At 37.7% G+C, this 22531-nt stretch overlaps 1 protein-coding gene across 1 annotated transcript in view; it reads left to right on the top strand.

Moving 5' to 3' along the window:
• Psme4 (proteasome activator subunit 4) overlaps nt 1-22531 on the top strand; it is a 125916-nt gene that overhangs the window by 20427 nt on the left and 82958 nt on the right. Inside the window, exons 2-4 of the mRNA XM_052734558.1 lie at nt 6834-6974; nt 7691-7807; nt 21365-21409. Coding sequence (XP_052590518.1) covers nt 6834-6974; nt 7691-7807; nt 21365-21409 — 303 coding nt within the window. The remainder of the gene's footprint in view (nt 1-6833; nt 6975-7690; nt 7808-21364; nt 21410-22531) is intronic.

The raw sequence follows: 22531 nt of genomic DNA, 5'->3' as shown, positions 1-22531 counted from the left end.
CAGTTTTGAGCCAGATTTGAAGCAAGCTTTAATTAAATACTGGCCAAGTTGATGGACTTTGGCTAGGTCCACTCTGGGGTTCCCAGAAAATGACAGTGAGCTACATTGGCCAGGTGTTTATAAAGGCAAACTCATAAGATTACCTCCCACCTTTGTCCAGTTGGGGTCAAGCATATATCCTGACATACTTCCTACCTACCTACCTCTCTTTTACATGCGATCAAGCACATCTTGTGCATTTGGGTCAACCAAACTTGTTTAGGGAAGTGGGAACATGTGGCTTGTTATCTTATATGAATAACAGCCTCCAGCATCTCAGGAAGTATCTGCTCTCGTGCACGGGGCTTTTAGGTTATAGGCATTTTTTTGTTTTGTGGATCTCTTAGGCACAGTTATTAAAACTTAAAACATAACTTTGGCTCTCAAATCCCCCACTTGAGTTGTATCCTGAGTCAAATTCTTGACTCCTGTGTTGGATACCTATTTATATTGGGCTCTAATAACTGTCAGCTTAATGGCAACCAAATGGGAACTTACGTATCTAATTAAAACATTAATGATGCAAGGACCAATACAATAGTAATTAGCAGAAACAGAAGGGCCAAAGACCCTGTGATGGCTGACATCACAGTTACTGTCTAGGAGGAGCCTGGAAATGAGAACGGGGAGCAGTAATTTATTTTATCTAAGATCTCTTTTTTTTTCTGCAATTTTTTGTTTGCTTGTTTTTCTTTCTTTCATTCTTTTTTTCTTCCTCTCTTCCTTCTTTCCTTTTTTCCCTTTTTTTTTTTTTTTTTTTTTGGTTGTTGTTTTGTTTTGGTACAGCCAGATTATTTCTAATGATTCTTGAATGGTTTGTATAGAAACAATAATTTTCTTTTAAAGTTCAATTTACATAGAGCAGGTTGAGTGCCCTATCATATTTTAGAACTATTTCAGCTAATGAAATCTACCTGTTGATAGATCTGGGTCTGTTTGGTTTTTAACAGGTACCTTTTCTGGTATGCCAATAGGTACTATAGGTAGCCATTCTGTCCCTTATGCCAGAGAGTTTCCTTTTGACCTAACATTCCAGCCTGTTGAGGACAAGGGGCAACTGCAACTAGTTCCTGTTGAAACCAGGATGTTGTTGTCAGGGCCCAAGAAGGCTGGAATGCTAGTCAAAAGCTGGGAGGGGATCAGGCAATGGGGCATTCATCAGAAGGATCTGGTTAGCTCACCTAGCTGAAGAGACGGGGAGCAGTTACATCATCTACACTGGTTCACATCAGCTTTCACCAAGTCCAGAGCTCATAGCCATTTGGAGCATCTTGTAGTCCGCAGCTGATTCTTTGATGGTATCTGCCAGCCAAGTGGAAATCTGAGCAGATAGAGACTATGAACAGAAGTTAAAGGTTTAGGAACTTAAAGGAAAATCTTTTATTTTGAGCTTTCAAGTCCATAGTCCTAGTAATTGGGGGAGGGGAGGAGTCCCAAGACCAGGGGTGAGATTTCACCCCCAGGAATAGGCAGGTGGGGAAACTTAGGCTATACTTCTCTGCAGTCCCTTGAACCTGTAGAGGTGGATCCAAGTCTTAAGACCCCCTAGACTCCCTGAAGCTAATATGAATTTTTAGTTTACAAAAAGAGATAAAAATTTTAGATATATAAGCATTACCACTGTTTGTTATCTGTACTGAAATCCACATTTGTTAAAAAAAAAAAAAAGTAACTAATAGCTAGAATAGACTATGGATTTGGGTTAAAAAGCATGAACGTATTCAGAGAGTTCAGAGAGTTGAATGTATAGATTGGACAGGCATGTTTTTAGCCTGATGAGAAGGACCTCTAAGTCTATATGTAGAAGGCAGTCAAAAGAAATATAAAAATTTGAGCTTGTTACTGAATAATAAGTAGTCAGTGTTCTATAGCAGCTTATCAGAACTCCATTGATCCATGTTAAAACTCTGAACTTTTGAGATCTTAGTATAACAATAGCATAGAAGGGAGGAAGAAATCTCAAACATTTCCCATTTTTCACATATATTAAAACATTTTTTTAGCCAGGCGGTGGTGGCATACGCCTTTAATCCCAGCACTCAGGAGGCAGAGCCAGGCGGATCTCTGTGAGTTTGAGGCCAGCCTGGGCTACAGAGTAAGTTCCAGGAAAGGCGCCAAAGCTACACAGAGAAACCCTGTCTTGAAAAACCAAAAAACAAACAAAAAAAACCCACAACATTTTCTAATACCTTTACAGCTGCATTTACACATCTTACATCATTCATTATCTTAGACCATCAGAACTTACTTAAGCTTTCACATCCTCAGACCTTTATGTACCTTATAACATTTTCTTAGACCCTCAAAACTTGAATAGACTTTAAACCTTTTTCTTTCCATCTAATCATTTACCAGAGACATCAGTAGTTGTTACTGAATAAAGGAACAGTAAGTTACATGTGAAATCTGTTTATCCTGTAATATGAAGCCTCTTATCAAGACAAACCTGTCTGCCTTTCTTGGCAGGAGACCTAGTAGCTCTAGAAAAAGCAAGCCTTGGTTATTGCATATGAAATGAACTAACAAGGTGGCTGCAGCCATGAGGAAAGATCTCATTGCTTGCTACTGTTAAGCTAAGCTACAGTTAGCCTAGCTGTCAATGCCATCAGAGATCAGAGAAGGATAAATCACAGTAGGCAGTATAGTACAGATGGCCTATGTATCAATTTAAATGACAGAGACTTACCCACACCCTAGATGATTACTGTAAGCTTCCAGGTCTCAGTGGCTTCATTGGGGCAGAGGTCCCTGGGCAGCATCAGTCTTAGAATACCAGGCCTGGAAAACCTGAGAAGCTTTTCTATAGAGGAGGGACTTAGGGGATTGACCTTACTTTGTTTAGGCAAAGTGGGGTAATCAACCTTTCCAGTGTCTTGCGTGTCTACGACCCCCAAGGGTTGTGAACCATAGATTGAGAACCAGTGCTTCAAAGCTCTTTTCCAGACTGCTTTTGTGAGACTGCTTAGGTCATTGTCTTGTTGCATCATAAGATAGGACTATCCCAGTTTCTGGTGTTTAGTGTTCAGTACTCATAGTTGTGGCCCTAACTCTTTAGCTCTTTATTTACTTTTAAGATCACATATTAATTATATAAAACATTTTACGAACTTAAATATTTTAAAAAGCTGTTTCTTAAAAAAAATCCACTTTTTGACAGGCAGATCTCAGTGAGTTTGAGGCCAGCCTGGTCTACAAAGTGAGTTCCAGGACAGCCAGAGCTGCTATGCAGAGAAACCCTGTCTTGAAAAACAAAACAAATACAGTTTTTCAGATTTTTCGAAAAACTACAAAGTCTCTCAACTGTGTCGTGTACTCCTGCAATATCAAAAGTAAAAAGTACCTTTCTTTTTCTTTTTTTCTTTTTTTTTTTTTTTTTAAAGAGAGAAAAAACAGGGCATAACCAAACTCCCACAGTGCCAACAACCTAATACTCATTGTGTGGGATTCACTCACAATACTCCATTTCATTGTGGTTGATGTTTCTGGTGACTATCACATACATGGCATGGTCATCTCAAAAACTGCTAGGGTTCTTCTCATGGGCTCTCCTTAGGAACTTCAGCCTTACCACACAGTGGCAAGTCTCAGCTGGTCTCCATGACTTCTTGTCTTTAAAACCCAAACCACTCGGGTGACTCTTATATTACAAAGTTTGGTTGCCAGTGTAAGGTATATTCCTATATATGAATGCATGAAGATGCAGTTTTAATACATTATTAAACAAGCAAGCATTGTTTTTAAATCTTATCTTTCATAAACCTTGTTTTCAGGACAGGAATTATCCTACAAAAATCAATCCTCATCAAAAATATCCTGGAGACTTGTTGCCTCCTTATTTGATTTATACCATATGGTCACCTTTAATCAAGATGATGGTGAAGTCACGTGACATTCATGCTCTCCAATCCTTAGCAAAGATGGTGGCAAGCCACATGTTGCTTATATCCCAAAATGGAGTCATGCCATGTGGTTCCTTTAAGATTACTCTGCATAGATTTTTAACTGTCAATCCTGTGTTATACATTTTAAAGTAGAATAGCATAGAGCTACTCTAATGTTATCCACACCCAAAAGACATTTGAATCCCTGCTAACCTAAATCCAGTGACCAGAAAGCTCATAGATAAATTCTGAGCCCTGGCCTTCAAAACAGCCATGGCAAGTGGTAGCTGGTGGCATGCAATGGCAGCACAAAACACAGAAAGCTCATACACTCAAAGGAGATCAGTCAGTAACAAAACATGGGGTGGCCCCCATATATTCACGCATTCAGCTGAGCATATATCAGTCTAGGCCCCCATGTTTGCAACAAAGCTTGTACTCAAACCAGAAAACACAGACCATCTGCACATGTAAAACACAGGCGGTGAGTGGCATCTTACATCTTGCCCTAGACGGTAGAGTATTTGAGGCCCTGTTGAGCCCCTTCCACATCCCAGGTCTTGATTCCACAGGACAGAATCAGCTTATTACTCACCAGACCTCAGTACATGCTTGCTTCTTTTCTCAGCATGGCAGTTCATTCCAATAGTCCATGAAACCAAAGTCACACTTCAGAACCTTGGGGCATCTCAAGGTACATGCCTCCTGAGGCAGCCCTCACCTCTAGTCCTGGAGTTCTGGAACGAAGGTCCAGCTTTTAGAATTTGGGTGGGTGGTCTAAATTTCACTGGGGCCTCCAGAAAATGTTAATTCCACCTGATGAGAATAAGACCACTACCACAGTTTTGAGTCAAATTTGAAGCAAGCTTTAATTAAAATAATGGCCAAGGTGATGGACTCTGGCCAGGTCCATTCTGGAGTTCCCAGAATATGGCCAGGTGCTTATAAAGGCAAACCCATAAGACTGTGTACCTCCTGCCTTCATCCATTTGGAGGCAAGCATATATCCTGATGTACTTCCTGCCTATTGACCTCCATTAACATGTGATCAAGCACATCTGGGGGAGCTGGGTCAACTAAACTTGTTTAGGGAAGTGGAAACATGTGACTTATTATGTTAATCCCAAAGATGGGAAGAGAAAGAACACTGACCCCCAAATTAAAGCAAGCAATTAATTAAAGCAAGCTTTTTTTTTAGTAAATTTTTTTTTTTTTGGTTTTTTTCGAGACAGGGTTTCTCTGTGTAGCTTTGCGCCTTTCCTGGAACTCGCTTTGGAGACCAGGCTGGCCTCGAACTCACAGAGATCCGCCTGGCTCTGCCTCCCGAGTGCTGGGATTAAAGGCGTGCACCACCACCGCCCGGCAAAGCAAGCTTTTTTAATTGTGTGCACAGGCTGCCTCCCCCAAGGCGGGGTTTGAGAGTTAAGCACTGGATATGAAGAAGACAAGGCTTTTACAGCTCAGGAGTAGGAGGTTTCCAAATGGGGGATTTGGGGAGCAAAATAGGCGGGGTTACAGTAGTAAAACATAACAAGTTAATCCCTCCTGAAACAAAGACATGGTTGCAAGGTAGACATTACAAGATGGTCATAACAAGGTAGCCATAAGGGACTTATATGTGCGAGGCAGTTTTGTTTTGTGGATCTCTTATGTACAGTAATTAAACTTAAAGTATAACTTTGGCTCTCACAATGGGTCTCTGTGAGTTTGAGACCACCCTGAGTTTCAGGCCAGTTAGGTCTGTATAGACCCTGCCTAAAAGAGAGAGCAAAAGACATGAACATTCTTTTTACTCTTAAGCTTGCTTATTGCCAGAACTTTTGATAATATGGTTTTTCTAAGTTAAAAACTGAGTATGTATTTTGAGATGAACTATTAGCTTATTTTTTATTATTTTTTGAGAGTGGATGTCACTATGCAGCCTTTGCTGGTTTGGAACTCACTCTGTTAACCAGACTGGCCGTGAACTTTTGGCTTCTGCCTTTTACCGCTGGGATTATGGGGGTACCACAACTGGTAGGGGTTTGGAGGTATAGCTCAGTGGTAGAATGTGTCAGGCATTAAATTCAATCCCAGTGTTGGAGATGTGATCCTATAAAACAACAGTGTTCTAATTTGGCTGTACTTTAAAATATTTTTTTTATAATGTGTTGACTAAAGTACAGAGTAATTCTTTTGTGTAAATATAAAATGCTTAGTAATATTTAAAATTAAGTATTTAAAATAATCACATCATGATTGGCTTTTTTTTTCCCTCTCTTAAAGCCGTGCATCATAAATTTACCTTCGTAACACTTTGTTCTTTTGTGGCAGGATCTCTCATATAATCCAGACTGGCCTTGAATTCCTGATCCCCCATCACTTACCCAGTGCTGGTATTGTAGACATGCACCACCATGCCTGACTCCTTTTGACCATTAATATTTAAGTGACTAGTGAAGGTGTGTTAACTATTTGTATGTCATATAGGTCTCTGCAATATTTTCATCTTGCATGTCTCAAACTCTATGCCAGTTGAATAACAAACCCTTATCCCCACTTTCTAACAATTGTCAGCTACCATTCTACTTTCTGCTATGAGTTTGATTGCTTTACATCTGTTACATGAAAGGAACTGTGATTCTGGGTTTTCTGTGACTGGCTTATTTCAGGCAGTTTATCCATGTTGTAACATATTCCTGGATATTCTTTTTAATTTTTTCCACTTACTTATTTTACTATTTTTATAGGCCGAGCATATAGTATGTCTTCTATCACTCCATGCAATATCAGCTTGCTCCATAGCTCAGTTAGTATAGGTAATATGGTAAGGAACATGAGTGACTGGACCTGTTGTTAAAGGCTGTGTGGATAATGTAGTAAGGAACATGAGTAACTGGACCTGTTTTTAAAGGCTTTGTTTCCCTTTTGCAGGTATATCCGACTTTATGGGAGAAAATTTAGCAAAGAAGATCATGTTCTTTTTATTAAGTTATTGTACGAGCTGGTATCAATTCCAAAACTTGAAATCAGCATGATGCAGGGATTTGCCCGTCTCTTGATCAACTTATTAAAGTAAGTCTACTTTCTGTTATTCCTGGTGAGATTTTGTTTTTTTAAGTTTTAATGGATTCAGAATGAATTTTGGGAAATGAACAGAACAGTTACCCAAAGTTTAATTGGTGTTGATTTAAACATTTATTTTCTCTGTGAAACTTTTAATTGTACATGTTCAACTATAGATGGTTAGATTGTTTTATTTATGGTAATTATTTGCTCCATGGGGTATAAACTATCTTTGTACCCAGCAAAGGTTAGAAACATTAAGTACCATCCATACACATGGTATAGCAAAGCATGAAATTTGGGAGCTGGAAAGATGCATCAGTGGTAGATAAGAGCATTTGTTGCTCTTTCAAATGACTTGGATTTGGTTCCCAGTACCCACATGACAGCTCACAATCATCTGTAACTCCAGTTCCAGGGGATCCCACATCTTCTTTGATAGTGTGCATGTGGAACACATACACATGTGCAGGCAAAACACACATATAAGAAAAGTATGAAATTCATCTACAGTAATGGTGGCACAAGTTTAAATGCTTTCTTTAATAGGCACTGCTTTTTGTTGAGGAGTGCCAAGTTCTTCCTTCGTGTTTATTCTAACAGTGAGTGGTTTTGGGCAGAGACAGGCAAAATACACTGATTAGCTGTCCTCTCTGTGCAGTATACTTAATAACCATGTATCTGAATAAATGATTTCATATATATTTATATTTCTTTTTAATTAGGAAAAAGGAGCTTCTCTCAAGAGATGATTTAGAGTTACCTTGGAGACCACTTTATGACATGGTGGAAAAAATATTATATTCCAAGACAGAGCACCTGGGATTAAATTCATTTCCTAAGTAAGTATTTTGTAGCAGAAGTTTCTCGGGTCCCACTTGGCCCCGTGGTCCTGTAGCCACTTATAAAATAATTATTCAGAGGCTTAATATTAATTATCAACTGTATGGCCTATGGCAGGCTTCTTGCTAGCTAGCTCTTATAGTTTAACTCAACCGCTAACTATTTATCTATGTATCATCATGTGTTCTGTGGCTTTACCTGCATCCCATTACATGTTGCTCTTAGGATGGCAATCTGGCATCTCCTCTGCCTCTGCCTTTCTTCTTTCTTATCTCTGCCCTTGGATTTCCTGCCTGCCTCTAAGCTGCCTTGCCATAGGCCAGAGCAGCTTTATTTATTAGCCAATGGCAGTAACACATATTCACAGCATACAGAAAGACAGACATCCCACAGCAGTATTTCTGTTAAAGTACTTCTTTGGGTCCATGTGTGACTTTTAGTAGATTAAATACAATGGAAGAAAATAGGTTATTTTAAATAAACAAGCAAATACTTTTTTCTTGTTTATTTATTTTATTTTATTTTTATGTGTTTTGAGATGAGGTCTCTCTGAATAGTCCTGGCTGTTCTGGAACCCACTATGTATGTAGACCAGGTCTGCTTTGAACTCACCAAGATCCACCGGCCTCTGCCTCCCAAGTCCTAGGATTAAGGGTGTGTACCACTGCTTGATGCAAATCCATATTTTAATGTGCTCATTTCTACATAACTTGCCTTTACCCTTTTGAAACAATTTGAATCTATTTCTTCCTCAAAGCTTTTCCACCAAGATGTCTCTAATAGTTGATGTCACCATACTTCTAATCATTCTTTTGTTATTAGATGTAATGGCTATCTGCTGTTCTGTTTTTTTCTCAAAAAGTTACTTATTTTCATTGTGCAAGTTTGTGTGTGATTGTATGAGTTCATGTGCACTACATATGTTCAGCCTTCGGAGGCCAGAAAAGGGCATTGGATCTCGTTGTAAGCTGCCACGTTGGTTCTAGGAATTAGACTGGGTCCTCTACAAGAGCTTCAAGTGCTCTTAACCATTGAGCTATCTCTCAATAGTCTCCCCCCAACCTGGGTTTTTAATTCATTAAGTAAAGTAAATGCTTTAAGATGAGGAGCCTTGCATATTCCACAAGGCATTCACTATAAACAGTTAAAGAAATCAGGTCTTCCCACCTCCACAACAAAACAAACGTGAATGAATGGTCCTCCTGCTCAGCCTCCCAAGAGCTGGGTTTACTGGGTTGTTCCACATGCCTGCACAAAGTATCAGTTTTACTAATTGACTACATTTAAGGTATAAACTATTCAAAAGTCATTCCTTAGTTTTCGTAATTTCCTTCTAATGTTTAGAACTATAGCTGTCTTGCTGATTATTGGTTCCTCACATATATACCATGACTCTTCAAGACCTAATTTGTATAAATTTTGTATTTATTTTGAATGTGCAAAGTATGCTATGATCATTTGCCTCTTTGTGCTAATAGTGATCTCAGACTTGACTGTTCAGTATCATTTCTATTGACAGGGTTTTGTCTAATTGTGATCACTTTTCTTCCTAAATTTTAATATTCACAGACTTTGCAAATTTGGCTTAAACTATTTTAAATATTTTTAGTAATTAAAATTATTATTACTATTATTGGTCTTTTGAGATAGGATTTCTTTGTGTATCCTTGGCTATCCTAGAACTAGCTCTGTAGACTGGGCTGGGCTTGAACTTACAGAGATTCGTCTGCCTCTGCCTCCTGAGTGCTGAGATTAAAGGTGTGCACTACCACTGCCTGGCCTAAAAATTAATTTTTAAAGGCAGGTTCTTGTTAGGTAGCTAGTCTGGCTTCAGATTCTTGATAGCACAGGCTAGCCTTGGCCTTGTAATTCTCTTGCTTCAGCTTCCAAATACTGGGGTTGTAGGCATAAGTACCCCACCTGTCTTGTTCTTTAGATTTTATTAACTGTTTCCTGTTAACAGTCTAGAGTGATTTGTCATACTTATGTACTAACTTCCTGAAGAACACTATTTTATCTGTCTGTATTAACTTGTTTCTTTCATAAATTAAAAATTTAAAGACTTGTATGATTTCTTTTACTGTCTTAGACATGTTGAAGTTGCACTGGATCCAAGACTTCTCTTAGGTCAACAGTCTGAACTTATAGCCTGTGACTGCAAATGGCAGATTTTTAAGAAGCTTTTTACATTATAGATTTAGTGGTTAAGAAGAGTTAAAAATGACTACAGGCAGTAGTAAATTGAGGCCTTAGCTGGATTTTGGGCAAGTGGTGCAGGTAGAGTGTCAGGAATCATTCTATCCTTGAGGTTTCATGCGCTAAAATAAGTAAAATTTCCAACCATAGACAAACTAAAGTTCATCATGAGGGTGAATGGTATTGTGTACAAATAGGCTTTTAAAAAATGATTGTTAGGACAATTTTCTGGGAAAGCGTTTTAAAGGTGCCTTTTGAGTGTTACTTCTGTGGGAAAAGTGTGGCATGGATTAGATGAACTGAGCCTTCATGTAGTAACTTCAGGAATTTTTGACTGGCATTTCTGTTTGACATATTTCTGTGACCTGTTATTTGTGTTCAGATTAGTTGCCTTTCTGAAATTCTGCTCTGAAAGTTGTTGGTAGATGAATGGTGGGGGAAAGACAGATTTTTTGTTTCTCATTGTGTCATTTCTTGGTGCTTTATAAACAGACGTCTTGCTTCCTGCCAGGACAGGTGTACCTGTGCAAAGGAAGCCACTTCTTTTAAAGCCTTAAGATGGTCAATAGTGAATGCCCATGACTTTTTGCTTTAGTCATACCAGCTATTTGCCTAGAGATTTTATGCTAGTACTCTTGGTGCTTGTGTTTCAGCCATAATCTTTGTAGCATCCTTAATATGTTTATTGCTGAAGCATTACATCTTCCATGTCTTGTGGAAATCCTCCTCCTTTAAAGATTCACCAGTGGCTTTTTTTTTTTTTTTAAAAAAAACTTTTAGATTTGCATCTATGTATGTTTATCATGTGTATGCCTGGTGTCCAGAACACTCAGAAGAGGGTATCAGATTACTTAGAACTGGAGTTATGGATGATTGTGAGCCACCATGTGAGTGCTGGAAATCAAGCCTAGGTCCTCTGGAAGAGCAACAAGGACTTCAAACCTCTGAGCCATCTCTTTGGCCCAGCCAGTGGCTGTTGTTTTAAAGAGATGCTGTTATTCTACTGAACCCTTTGCTCAGTGGTGGAGAACATGCCTAGCATGCCTGAGATAGTGGTTTATATCAGTGTCTCTAAACTATAATTGGTCGTATGCTAGTTTTTGTAATTAACTATACTAAAATTGTATTTACCAGTAATATTAAGGATGAAATTATAGTTTAGTGTTAAATGTGTGCTTAGCACTTGTAAGGCCCCAGTCTTAATCTCTAGCACTAAGCACCATATTCATTCTTTATACTCAGTGACAAAAATAAATAGAAACAGTACTTTGGAGCAGCTGGCTCAGTGAATAAAGGTGCTTGGTGAGCTATGCTAGCACAGTGACTGGAGTTTGATTTCTGGAACCTTGTCTAAAGGTGAAAGGAGTGAACTGACTCCACAGAGTTGTCTCCTATTCCCACATCATGTACACATTTACAATAATAATAACTTTAAAAATAATTAAGATATAAATAGCACTTTAACCTTAAAAGAGAAATAATTATAAAATGAGTTTCGAATATGCAGATGTTATTACAACAAAATATATGATATCAGATTTTGCATCTGATTCAGTATGAGTTTATTTGGGTTTTAGAAAGAAAGATCAAATATTTTATGTAAGAAATATAAGGACTGGAAAGATAGCACAGTAGTTGAGATCATTGGCTTCTCTTATAGAAGACCTGAGTTTGATTCTCACCACCCACTATCTCAGTCAGCTCACTGTCTCTTATAACTGGCTCCAGGGGATCTGACAGGTTATTCTGGCTTCTTAGAACACTGAATACACATGTACTTACGTGAACACAGGCAAAACACTCATAAAATAAAAAGTAAAACTGGGCATAAAAAATAAAAAGTAAATAATAAAAAAATAAAAAGTAAATAATAAAAATAAAAAGTAAAACTGGGCATGGTGGCACACACCTTTAATCCCAGCACTTGGAAGGCAGAGGCAGGTGGAGCTGAGTTACAGGCCAGTCTGGTCTATCAAGTAAGTTCCAGGAAAGTTGAGCTACATAGTGAGACTCTTATCTCAAAAAACAAAAATAAAATAAAACTAAACAAAGAAATGTAAAGAAAGGAACCTTGACATTAAATAAATATTGGGGCTTAGATAAAGAATACCACAGCAGACACTACCTAGAAGCAAAGGGTGACTGGGGAAAAGGAATATATAAAGCTATAGAGAATGTTCAGTAGGCTTCTAGGGAGATTATCAGTAAAATTGAAGTTTGGCACTCAGTGCTCAAAGCAATAATGCCTAGCTGGGTATGGCAGGCAGATCTCTGTGAGTTCCAGGCAGCCGGGACTACATAGTGAAATCCTGTCTCAACAACATCAAGAAAAAAAAGAAAAGAAAAGAAAAACAAAACTATCCATGTCTTGTCTAGTGTTGTCTTTTCAAGATAAGATCTCAGATTCACTCTGGAACCAAGACTATTACTAGCCTTGAGCTCTAGATCATTCGCCCCCATTTTTCTAGTGCTGGTCTCTGTATAATTTCTGTGTTGATGTGTTTTGTTCCTTGCCATGTTGTATAAGAGTGCCAGTAACATGAAGCTTGTGTACCAGAGTGTGTGAGAGAGTTGCTGGAGACTGAACCTTGGGCATTGGCCTGCTATTCATGTGCTCTTACCAACTGAACTACAACCTCTGCCTGGCTTGATTCCATGCCTCTACCAATTGCCAGATTAATGATTTGATTATAAAACTGTTAAAATAAACTGAGTATGATCATTCATGCATCTAATTCCAGCACTCAAAAGATTGAGGCAGGAGGTTTGCCATGAGTTTGAGGCCATCTTAGGTTGCATAGTACGTTGAAAGTCATCCGAGGATACAAAGCAAAAGCCTGTATTTAAAAACAACAACAGAACATTGTTCTTTATAAGACTTTCATATGTTCCACTGGATATTCAGATTGAAAAAGAAATCAGTTGCTTTAGCCATGTTTCTTTTTCCTCAGTGCTGGGATTATAGGAGTGTGCCACCATTACATTTTTTTTGTTGTTGTTATCTTGGAGTAGTTCACAAATTGTTGGGTATTTAATATACCTGGCTTTTGACCACTAAAGATTGTTTAGGTTCTCTTCAGTCATTTACTTTAAGAGTGCTCTATGGTGTGCTGGAGAGATGGCTCAGGGATGAAGAATACATGCTGTTCTTTGCAGAGAATTCAAGTTTGGTTCCATGGTTCCCAGTATCCATGTTGGGCCACTCATTGTGACCTGTAACACCATCTCCAGGGAGAATGGATGTCTCTGCCATTCATAGGCACCTGCACTTACTCAAATCCCTCTCTACACCCACACATACACATTTAAAAATAATAAAAATAAATCTTTTTTAAAATCATTAAAAATTTCCTGTGAGACAGGGGATTATTCTGGTGGAGCACATGCTTATCATGTGTGAAACACTGGGTCTTCACCCCTCCCCAACACACACACTGAACTATATCATCCAGCCCACCCTATGTTATCTGTATGTGGTTCACTGGCTCACAGCATTCCACCTGCCTCAGCCTCCCCAGAATTGAAGGCATATGGTACCATACCTAGCAGTTTTTTTGCTTTGAGAATCATACCTTCTTTTTTCCTGTTTTTGATTTTTTCCAGGCCATGAGCCTTTTCCCTTTATCAGGTCTTCGTTTCACTTAATATCACCTTTCATGTTCCCAGGGCTCTGAGATAAAGTGTGAGAGGTATTTTGTGAAGTTTACATTTTTTGGTGTTTTTTTTTTTTAATTTTTACATATTTCTATTTGTACTAGGTTTATTAGGTAGTGCTTTTTACAAGTAGCAGTTTTTCTCCATGTATGCCTCAGACTAAAACTGATGCTCTTAGAAAGGTGAACTAATTGAGCCACTGATCCAGAGTGATTGACACATAGGGTTGTGTACTTGTACTTTCAGGGAATACATTGTAAAGTGTGCCATTGATTTATTACTTTGCTTCTCCTTAGGAAATTCAGTTTTGAAAAGCTGGACACAGCTTTTATCCCAGCACTGGGGAGGCAGCTGTCTCCAAAACAAAGGAATAGTATAAAAATTAAAAATTTTAAATTCAGTTTTGCAATACTTAGTTCTTTAGTTCTTGAGCTTCCTCCCAAGCTTACCTTGAGTTGAAGACTATTCTTGACTCTTGAGCAGAAATGCTAGAGAAACCAGCAAGTCACATAGCAGTGCTTATAGTGGTCCTTGGACCTCTTCATTCTTCCCAGCACTTCTTTATCTGCTGAATTTCTGAGAGGGAACAGTTTTGACAGTCATTGTTTTGGCACAGTAAAGCAGCAAGCTGTGCTTTAAACTTTCATAGTCAAGAAATAGAGTGATTACCTTTTACAAGTGTTTTATTTCTTAACACGCTTTAACTTAGAAGGAGTCATTTTATTGACTTGCTTTCTTTAATTGATTATTTCCAGTGTTTCTATCTTGCATATATTTAAAACAGCTTTGTCATTTGACAGCCTGTGCACATACTATTTTTAGGTGACTTTTTTATAATCAGAAGTGCTTCATTTGTTAACTGACTGTCTTTCAGCTCTTAAACTCTGTGTGCCTTGTGTGTTTGTCCTTATGAAAACCACAGCTTAGAGTGCCATGTGCTTCATATTGTTTTAAAAGCAAAAGATAATCAACATTTTCTCCTCTCTCTCCTCCTTCCTTCCCTTCCATCTCAGAGTTCCAAGTACTGAGATTGTTGGTAATTGGTAGAGATTTTTGATTGTTTTTAATTTTTTTGTTTGTTTGTTTTAAGACAAGATCTCTATGTTGCCCTGTCTGTTGTGGAACTCATTATGTAGACCACGCTGGCTTTGAACTCAGAGATCTGCTTTCCTCTGCCTCTCGGGTACTGGGACTAAAGGAATGTACCACCTGGCCTGTGCTGGTAGAGTTTTTAATTTAGGAGAAAATACAAAATTGTAATGGAGGTAAGTGTTTGTAAGTTTGACACTAGTAACATAGGAACTTGTATACTGTTTACTTCAGAAAGAAACACAGATTTTTTTGGTTATGGTTTTATTTCATGAAATGATGCTCCATGTACAGAGTGTGATATAGGTTATTTTTGCTAATAAAATGTGAGAATTATGCATTTGTGAGCTTTTACAAGTGGGCAGAGACAGTTTACATTTAAGTTACTGTGTGTATACATTTGTTTGTCACCCCCCCCCCCCCCCCACACACACATACACACATATCCCCCTTTGTATACATGTGATAGTTAGAGGACAACTTGTAAGAGTCAGTTCTTTCCGTTACAGTCATCAGCCTTGGAAGCATGTGTGGTGATATATTGTGTCCCCCAATATATTGTGCATCCTAATAAACTTACCTGGGGTCAGAGGACAGAACAGCCACTAGATAGACATAGAGGCCAGAAAATGGTGGCACACATGCCTTTAATCCTATCACTTAGGAGGCAGAGATCCATCTGGATCTCTGTGTGTTCAAAGCCACACTGGAAACAGCCAGGCATGGTGACTCACACCTTTAATCCCAGGAAGTGATGGCAGAAAGCAGAAAGGTATATAAGGCATGAAAACCAGGAACTAGAGCTGGTTAAGCTTTTAGGCTTTTGAGCAGCAGTTTGGCTGAGATCCATTTGGATGAGGACTCAGAGGCTTCCAGTCTGAGGAAACAGAATCAGCTGAGGAATTGGCGAGGTGAGGAAGCTGTGACTTGTTCTGATTCTCTGATCTTCCAGCTTTAACCCAATACCTGGCTCTGGGTTTGATCTTAGTAATAAGGCCTTTTAAGATTCATGCTGCAAGCATGCACTTTACTTGCTGAGCCATCTTGCCGGCCCTAATTTAGGGGTGTGTGTGTGTGTGTGTGTGTGTGTGTGTGTGTGTGTGTGTGTGTGTGTTTAATTATTTATTATTTTGTGTGTACCAGTGTTTTGCCTGAATGTATCTGGTCCATACTTGCATGCATGCAGTACTGGTGGAGGCCAGAAGGGTGTATCAGATTCCCTGGGACTGGAGTTACACAAGGTTGTGAACCTCCTTTCATCAAGAATAGTTTTGGGAAGGAGTGGGCATAAGGTAGAACACTTGTCCCATATGCTCAAGGTTCAGGGTTTAATCTTAAAAATAACTAGTTTGGGCCTAGTTAACTTAATTATTTAAAAATTGTATTTAAAATTATGTGTTATTTTTTATATAGTATTTTTTACTCATTGATAATTTTATATAGGTACACAATTTTTTAAAAATGTATAATTTTATGTTCATTGGTGTTTAGCCGGCATGTCTGTCTGGGTGAGGGTGTCAGAAACTCTGGAGCTGGGGTGAGCTGCCATGTGGGTGCTGGGAATTGAACTTAGGTTCTCTGGAAGCACAGCCAGTGCTCTTAACTGCTGACTATCCAGCCCCTGATTTTTGTTTTTTGGTTTTTCTTTTTTTGTTTTTTTTTTGTTTTTGTTTTTGTTTTTTTTTTTGAGACAGGGTCTTACTTATTATATAGGCTTGGCTGGCTTGGAGCTCTCTGTGTAGACCAGGTTGGCCTCTAACTGACACAGGTCCACCTTCCTCTGCCTCCTGAGTACTGGAATTAAAGGCCTGCACCATCACACTGGACCCTATACACAAAGTATTGTTAATCAAATTCACCCTCCTCCTTTCTGACTCCCAACTTTCTTTCCATGTTGCCTTCCAACTTGATGTCTTTTGAAAAATAAATTTTAAGTATTTTTCCTTTATAAATTATTTTAAGGCTACCATGCAGCAGTATACTCTATTTTTCATAGTAACACACCTCTAGGAAAAGTTTATTTCCTTTTTTAGGGCGGTATGGGTAGGATCTTGCTGTGTAGTTCAGGCAGGACTCCAGCTCCCAGTAGTCCTGCCACCACACCTGGCCTGGTACTTGTTTTTGATTATCTTTGTATCACTGTCCCACTCCCATTTGTGGTTGTTCGTGATGGAGCCCAGGCCTTTGTACTTACTAGGTAAGTGTTATACCACTGAGATATACCCCAGCCTGGCTTTCTGTATTGATTCATCCAAGAGTTATTTGCTTTTGATGTCTTTGTTTTTGAGACAGATCTTGCTTTATAGCCCAGGCTCGTCTCAAACTCACAATCCTACTACCTCTGCTTCCCCAGGGCTGGGATTGCACCATACTTGGTTTACAGAGGGCCATTTAAATTACTACTCTGATGGTTAAGATTACTTAAATCTTTTATTCTTCCCTTTCCTCATTCACTACATAAAAATAATACATTCCAGACTCTGGAGTGTCTTATTACTCATGAATGATCTGGTTCCAAAATTTGATAGATAATGAAATGATAAAAGTAATTTCCCCAGTGACCTGTCACTTAAGTCATTTTCACAAGTTATTTCGTAAATAAACACTGATTATTAATGTGGTATTTGTAGTGATTTCTAAAACTATTTAAAGAACATTGTATTTACTTTTAAACTATTCTACCTTTATTCAAGAATTAGAGAATAAGTAGTTGAATTTTGTTAAAGTTCTTGATAGTATTTCTACCAAGGGTTGTGTTTTTGCTACCGGGATTTTTCAAAAAACAAATATAACCAGTCTTTTTAGAGCAATTGAAAATATTCACAGGCTGGAGAGATAGCTCAGCAGTTAAGAGAGTGTGCTGTTTTTCCAGAGGACCCAAGTTAGGTTTCTAGCACCCATGTCAGGCAACTTACAGCTGCTCATAACTTAAGGTCTAGCCGATCTGATGCCCTCTTCAGGTCTCCATGGGTACCCTTCCCCCCATATTTAAAAATAGTTCAGATTGCCGGCAGTAGTGGTGTATACCTTTAATCCCAGCATTTGAGAGGCAGCCTGGTCTACAAAGCAAGTTCTAGGACAGCTAGGACTGTCATACAGAGAAACCCTGCCTCGAAAAAAAAAAGTTTAAATTGTTCAAATTTTGAAGTAATTATACTAATTAACTTTACCTGAGAAGGAAATATGATATCAGTAACATTTTATTTTAGAGGAATACTTTAATTTTAATGAAAAATTAGTGCTGGCATTGCCTCTATGATAATGATGTACTTTATAACTGATGAAATAATCTGAATGACTATGAAAAAAATGACTAATAACTGAACAGTATTAGATTTTGAAAGATGGGTGATAGAAAATGTTTGACTGACTAAAGGTGTTAGCTTAGATAGCTTAGATTGAGAAAAAGAAGGTAAAATTAACTGACTTCTACATGAAGAAATTGGTACTTGGCTAGGGAAAAAAATACTATTTAATTAAGAGCTTAAAGCAGGTAAAGATGGAGTGTGCCATTGTTTATTGTTTCCCAATTCATGTGTGAAAAAAGCAATCAGAATTATCTTGACATGAAATTTTAGTTCAGTTGAGGCTATGAATACTTCAGGGTTTATTCTTATTTTTTAATATATCATATACTATGTGTTTTGGGGGCTTAAGAGTTAATCTTGGGGCTGGAGAGATGGCTCAGTGATTAAGAGCACTGCCTCTTCTTTCAGAGGACATGGGTTTGATTCCCAGTACCCACATGGTGACTCACAACTATCTGTGTGTAACTCTAGCCCCAGAGGATCCTATACCATCTTTTGACATCCATGGGCACCAGGCATGCAGTGATATAAAGGCAAAACACCCATACACATAAAATAATTCTTTAAAAAATAAAATAAAAAAATGCTAATCTTATCTTGATAGCTACATAAAACTGAGAGCTAGGCTATAAAAAACCTTCACAAGTCTTAGTAACTGAAAGCAGAAGTGTTGACCTTCCTTGTACTGTACAATCCTGGTACAATCAGAGTATATTAGTGCCATCATGAGGAAATTGGGGTGTGGAGAAGAAAATTCACATGGAGTTGAAACAGGAACAAGAGTTTAAGAATTCACTTTTTGTATCATTAAAAAGAAATTTCTCATTTGTGTGTGATGTCCTGAATCATAAATTCATGGCTGCTAGGCAGAACTGCTGTCAAAGCAAAATGGGAACGAGTTTTTATTTCTATGAAATTAAAAGTGTAATGATTTTTGCAAAATATGAATTTAAAATTGTTGATATTTTCTGTGGTGCCTAATAATTCTTGACTACATAACAGCTTTCAATATATTATCTCAGCTAATTTTTATACTAGCTTTATGAGAGGGTAGGTATTATTTGTTACAATGAAAAATACTAAGCTGTAATATTACATTCCTAGGAACAGTAGAATTAGAATTCAAATTCAGATTCAGATTTGTCTGACTTTTAGGTTCAAACTGAAACACTGTACTCCATGGCCTTATTTTTTTTAAGTGAACAATACCATTTCTAAGAGAAAATGGGGTGTGAGAGACCCCATCCAAAGCTTTTAGTCACTCTGTAGAAGATCCCTTTTAAAAAAAATTAGCAGTTTAACTTACCAGTTTAGTATTATAAATTTCCAACAATGGGAAAGTATGTAGTGATTAGTCAATCCCTCTTAAAAAAAAATTAGTAAGATGTGGTCAAGTAGCATCTAGCCTTAACCTTTTATTTTATTTTTAAACAGAAACATTGTTCCCTTCATCTTGAGAGATTACAAGAATCACAAAAGGTCACTATACAGATATCACAGGTTAGAGAGATTGTACCCTTTTCTGAATAAAGAGTATAAATTCCATGGTGCAGGCCTTATGTGGAAGAAGGGGTTGGAATTGACTTTATGTGAATGAAATCACAATCTACAACCCTTGATTCTGTAAGAAGTTACTACAGAAGTAGGTGTTATCATCAACTTCCTGTGCTTGTTTCTAGAATGAAGGCAACACTTAGCTGTGCAGTCTTTAATGGCTTGCTTTTTGGAATAGTTTCTGGTGTTAGGATAGTTTCTTTCTTGGTGTAGGAAGTAGCAGGTTTTCTGTAACATTTAAATCTGAAATCAGTTGTTACTAAACTAGTAAAATCAGTGGAAAGTTAATGTGAGCACAGACATTAGGAAGTGGCAGAGTCATGTATCTTTTCCTTAAAAGATACCTTTAAAGTCTGAACTTAAATTAACTGGACTGCTTTCTAAACCTACATCCTGATTCTATAACTTGTTACTGGCTGGTTCTTCAATCCGAACTGAAAGAAGATCCAAGACATCTGTTTGTTCCCCTGATAAAAAGCATTTATTGAGTATTTTAAGCAAACAGAAAGAAGTTTAATTATCCCTGCAAATTTGAACAGCCTTATTAGAATAGAAGCACATTGGGTATCCTGGAGTAATTAGAGAAAAGTTTATCTTCACTCCCTCTTTTTTCACTAGGTAAACTTAGATGCCCAGTAAACTATTTCCTAATTGTCTGGCTTTTTGTGTGAGAGAAAAGAGCTTTTCTCTGGGGATCAGACAATGCTTCTTGATGTTTTCTGTTTTCTAGTGTAAAAGTTACCCTGTGAGTTACTTAGTGATTCTTCCCTCCCCCTAGGAGTTTGAAAGTGAAAGGTGATGCTTACAGCAACTAGTTAATAACAAGATTGCAGTTTTCCTTCTAGGTTGAAGTTACACAATGTATTGGGTGCTTATGCTGAGCTTGTTTTATTCTGTTCCTTGTCATTTCCTTGTAGTTTAGTAATTAAGCTTTCAGAGAAATTGGTCAGACCTCTGGACTTGAAGAATTTCAGAAGGGTTAATAATAAAATGTCTGGAACCTTAGTACCCCTATCCTGCCCTTGAATTTTGGACATGTTTCTGTTTCTATCTGTATTTATCATACTGTAACTAGTCACAGATTTGTTTTAAATTTCAGTTCATGATACCCCTTTGTTTTGTTTGCATTTGACCAGTTTTAACTGTGGTCTCGTTGATATCTTAAACATTCCATTTTGGTCATGTATTTAAACCAGTATCCATGGCCTTTTCATTGAAATTCATGTGAGTTGTTCATTTTGCTCACCTAATTTTATGAGTGCCTGTTCAAACAGATGGTGGTTGTTTTAAATAATTGTTACTAGCAGTAAAATGCATTGGAAGGTTAAAGAACTCTTTGCTGGTAGAAGCACACTGTTATTTCATTATATTCTAGTTTATATTTTGATGTAAAACACTATAGTAAAAATTACTATTTAGAATTTTCAGCCATTGGGCTTACTTTGTGTGTGTTAAATATGGCCATTGTTACCCACTTTGTAAAGACTGAAAGGGATTGATCCTTTTTCCAGTATGTTTTCTTCCATTTATTTATCGTAAAAAAAAAAATGAGCAAAATTAGGGCAGAGGAAAAAGCAGATTAAGAAGTCTGGGTAGATTATCCTTGTATTTCTGTCCATAGCAAAGAGAAGATTTAGTTATTATATGTAAACATGTAATATCTGAATGTATGTATCTTTGAAATATGGGATGTAGAATTAGCTGTGTTCTTTAAATACCCCAATGTAATTTATTAAATGGCTTTTTTTCCTCCAGTTCTGTAGAAAATGTTCTCAAAACACTCGTGAAAAGCTGCCGACCGTAAGTAGCTCTCAATTTATAAAGCCTCTTGCTTACCTGTGGGCTTTCCCCCATCTTTAGTGTACTTTGAAGAAGAAGTTAAAGGTATAAATAGTTTCTGATCTTGTAGTGCTAGTCATTGAGCACAACACAGTGTTCCTAGCTCCTGATTGAATTTTTACTTCCTTTTTAAAAAGTTAATTTATTAAGTGTGTGTGTGTGTGTGTGTGTGTGTGTGTGTGTGTGTGTGTGTGTGTGAGATATGCACCTTGGCACATGTGTAGAGGCTAGAGGACGATGTTATGAAATATGTTTTTGTCCTTCCATCTTACCTGGGTTCCAGGGATTAAACTCAGGTGGTCAGGTTTGCATGGCAAGTACCTGCTGAACCATTGACCTTTAAGTTTTTAATTAGTATTACTTTGCTAAGAACTGACTGAAAAATTAGGAAAAGAAATTTGGTATATAAGGTCCTTGAAGGTAGAACATAGTTCATTGATGATGGTTTTGTTTTAAATTGCAATTTGCCCTATATTAGTACCTGGTACAAATTGCTTGGTAAACTCAATAGAAATGTTATTAGAAATGTAATGTTATTTTTCATATAAAATAATAAAGTATGCTTTTTAAGTTAACAAAGGTTTATGAAAATATGATAGGTTATATGGGTCAAACGTATAAGTTGACTTCTTTGGAAAGAATACAAATTTCTCAGATATAGTACTTTATATCTCATATTGATTGGTTGATTGAGAAGTAGAAATAGTGTCTCAAGTTGCCATGTTGACTTTGAACTCCTGGCCATACTACCTCCATCTCCTAGTGCTAGTATTTTAAGTACGTACCTCCTCCCCACCCTCACCCCTATCCTCCCCCATTTCTTTATTATACCTTTTCAGATGCATTTAACAATTTACATGTGGCCTCTTTAAATCATGTACCTTCATTTTGTGTGTGTGTGTTAGAGAGAGTCTTAGGATTTTAAGTCTTTAAATCGAAAGGATGCTCCTGACATTTTTACAGAATTGCAGAATATCAGAGTCTGTAGAACCATGACTTCCTACTCCCCTCTGGTATGAGGAGGACCTTTGGGCCCATGAGGATGCATGGTATCCAGAGACTCATCTAAAATGTCCCAGAGAT

The sequence above is a fragment of the Peromyscus californicus genome, unplaced genomic scaffold (genome assembly GCF_007827085.1).
Source record: "Peromyscus californicus insignis strain IS unplaced genomic scaffold, ASM782708v3 Scaffold_13__1_contigs__length_99412109, whole genome shotgun sequence".
In the NCBI taxonomy this organism is placed as follows: domain Eukaryota; kingdom Metazoa; phylum Chordata; class Mammalia; order Rodentia; family Cricetidae; genus Peromyscus; species Peromyscus californicus.
Note: the sequence above shows the minus strand (reverse complement) of the source record. Positions and strands in the feature narration are given on the sequence as shown.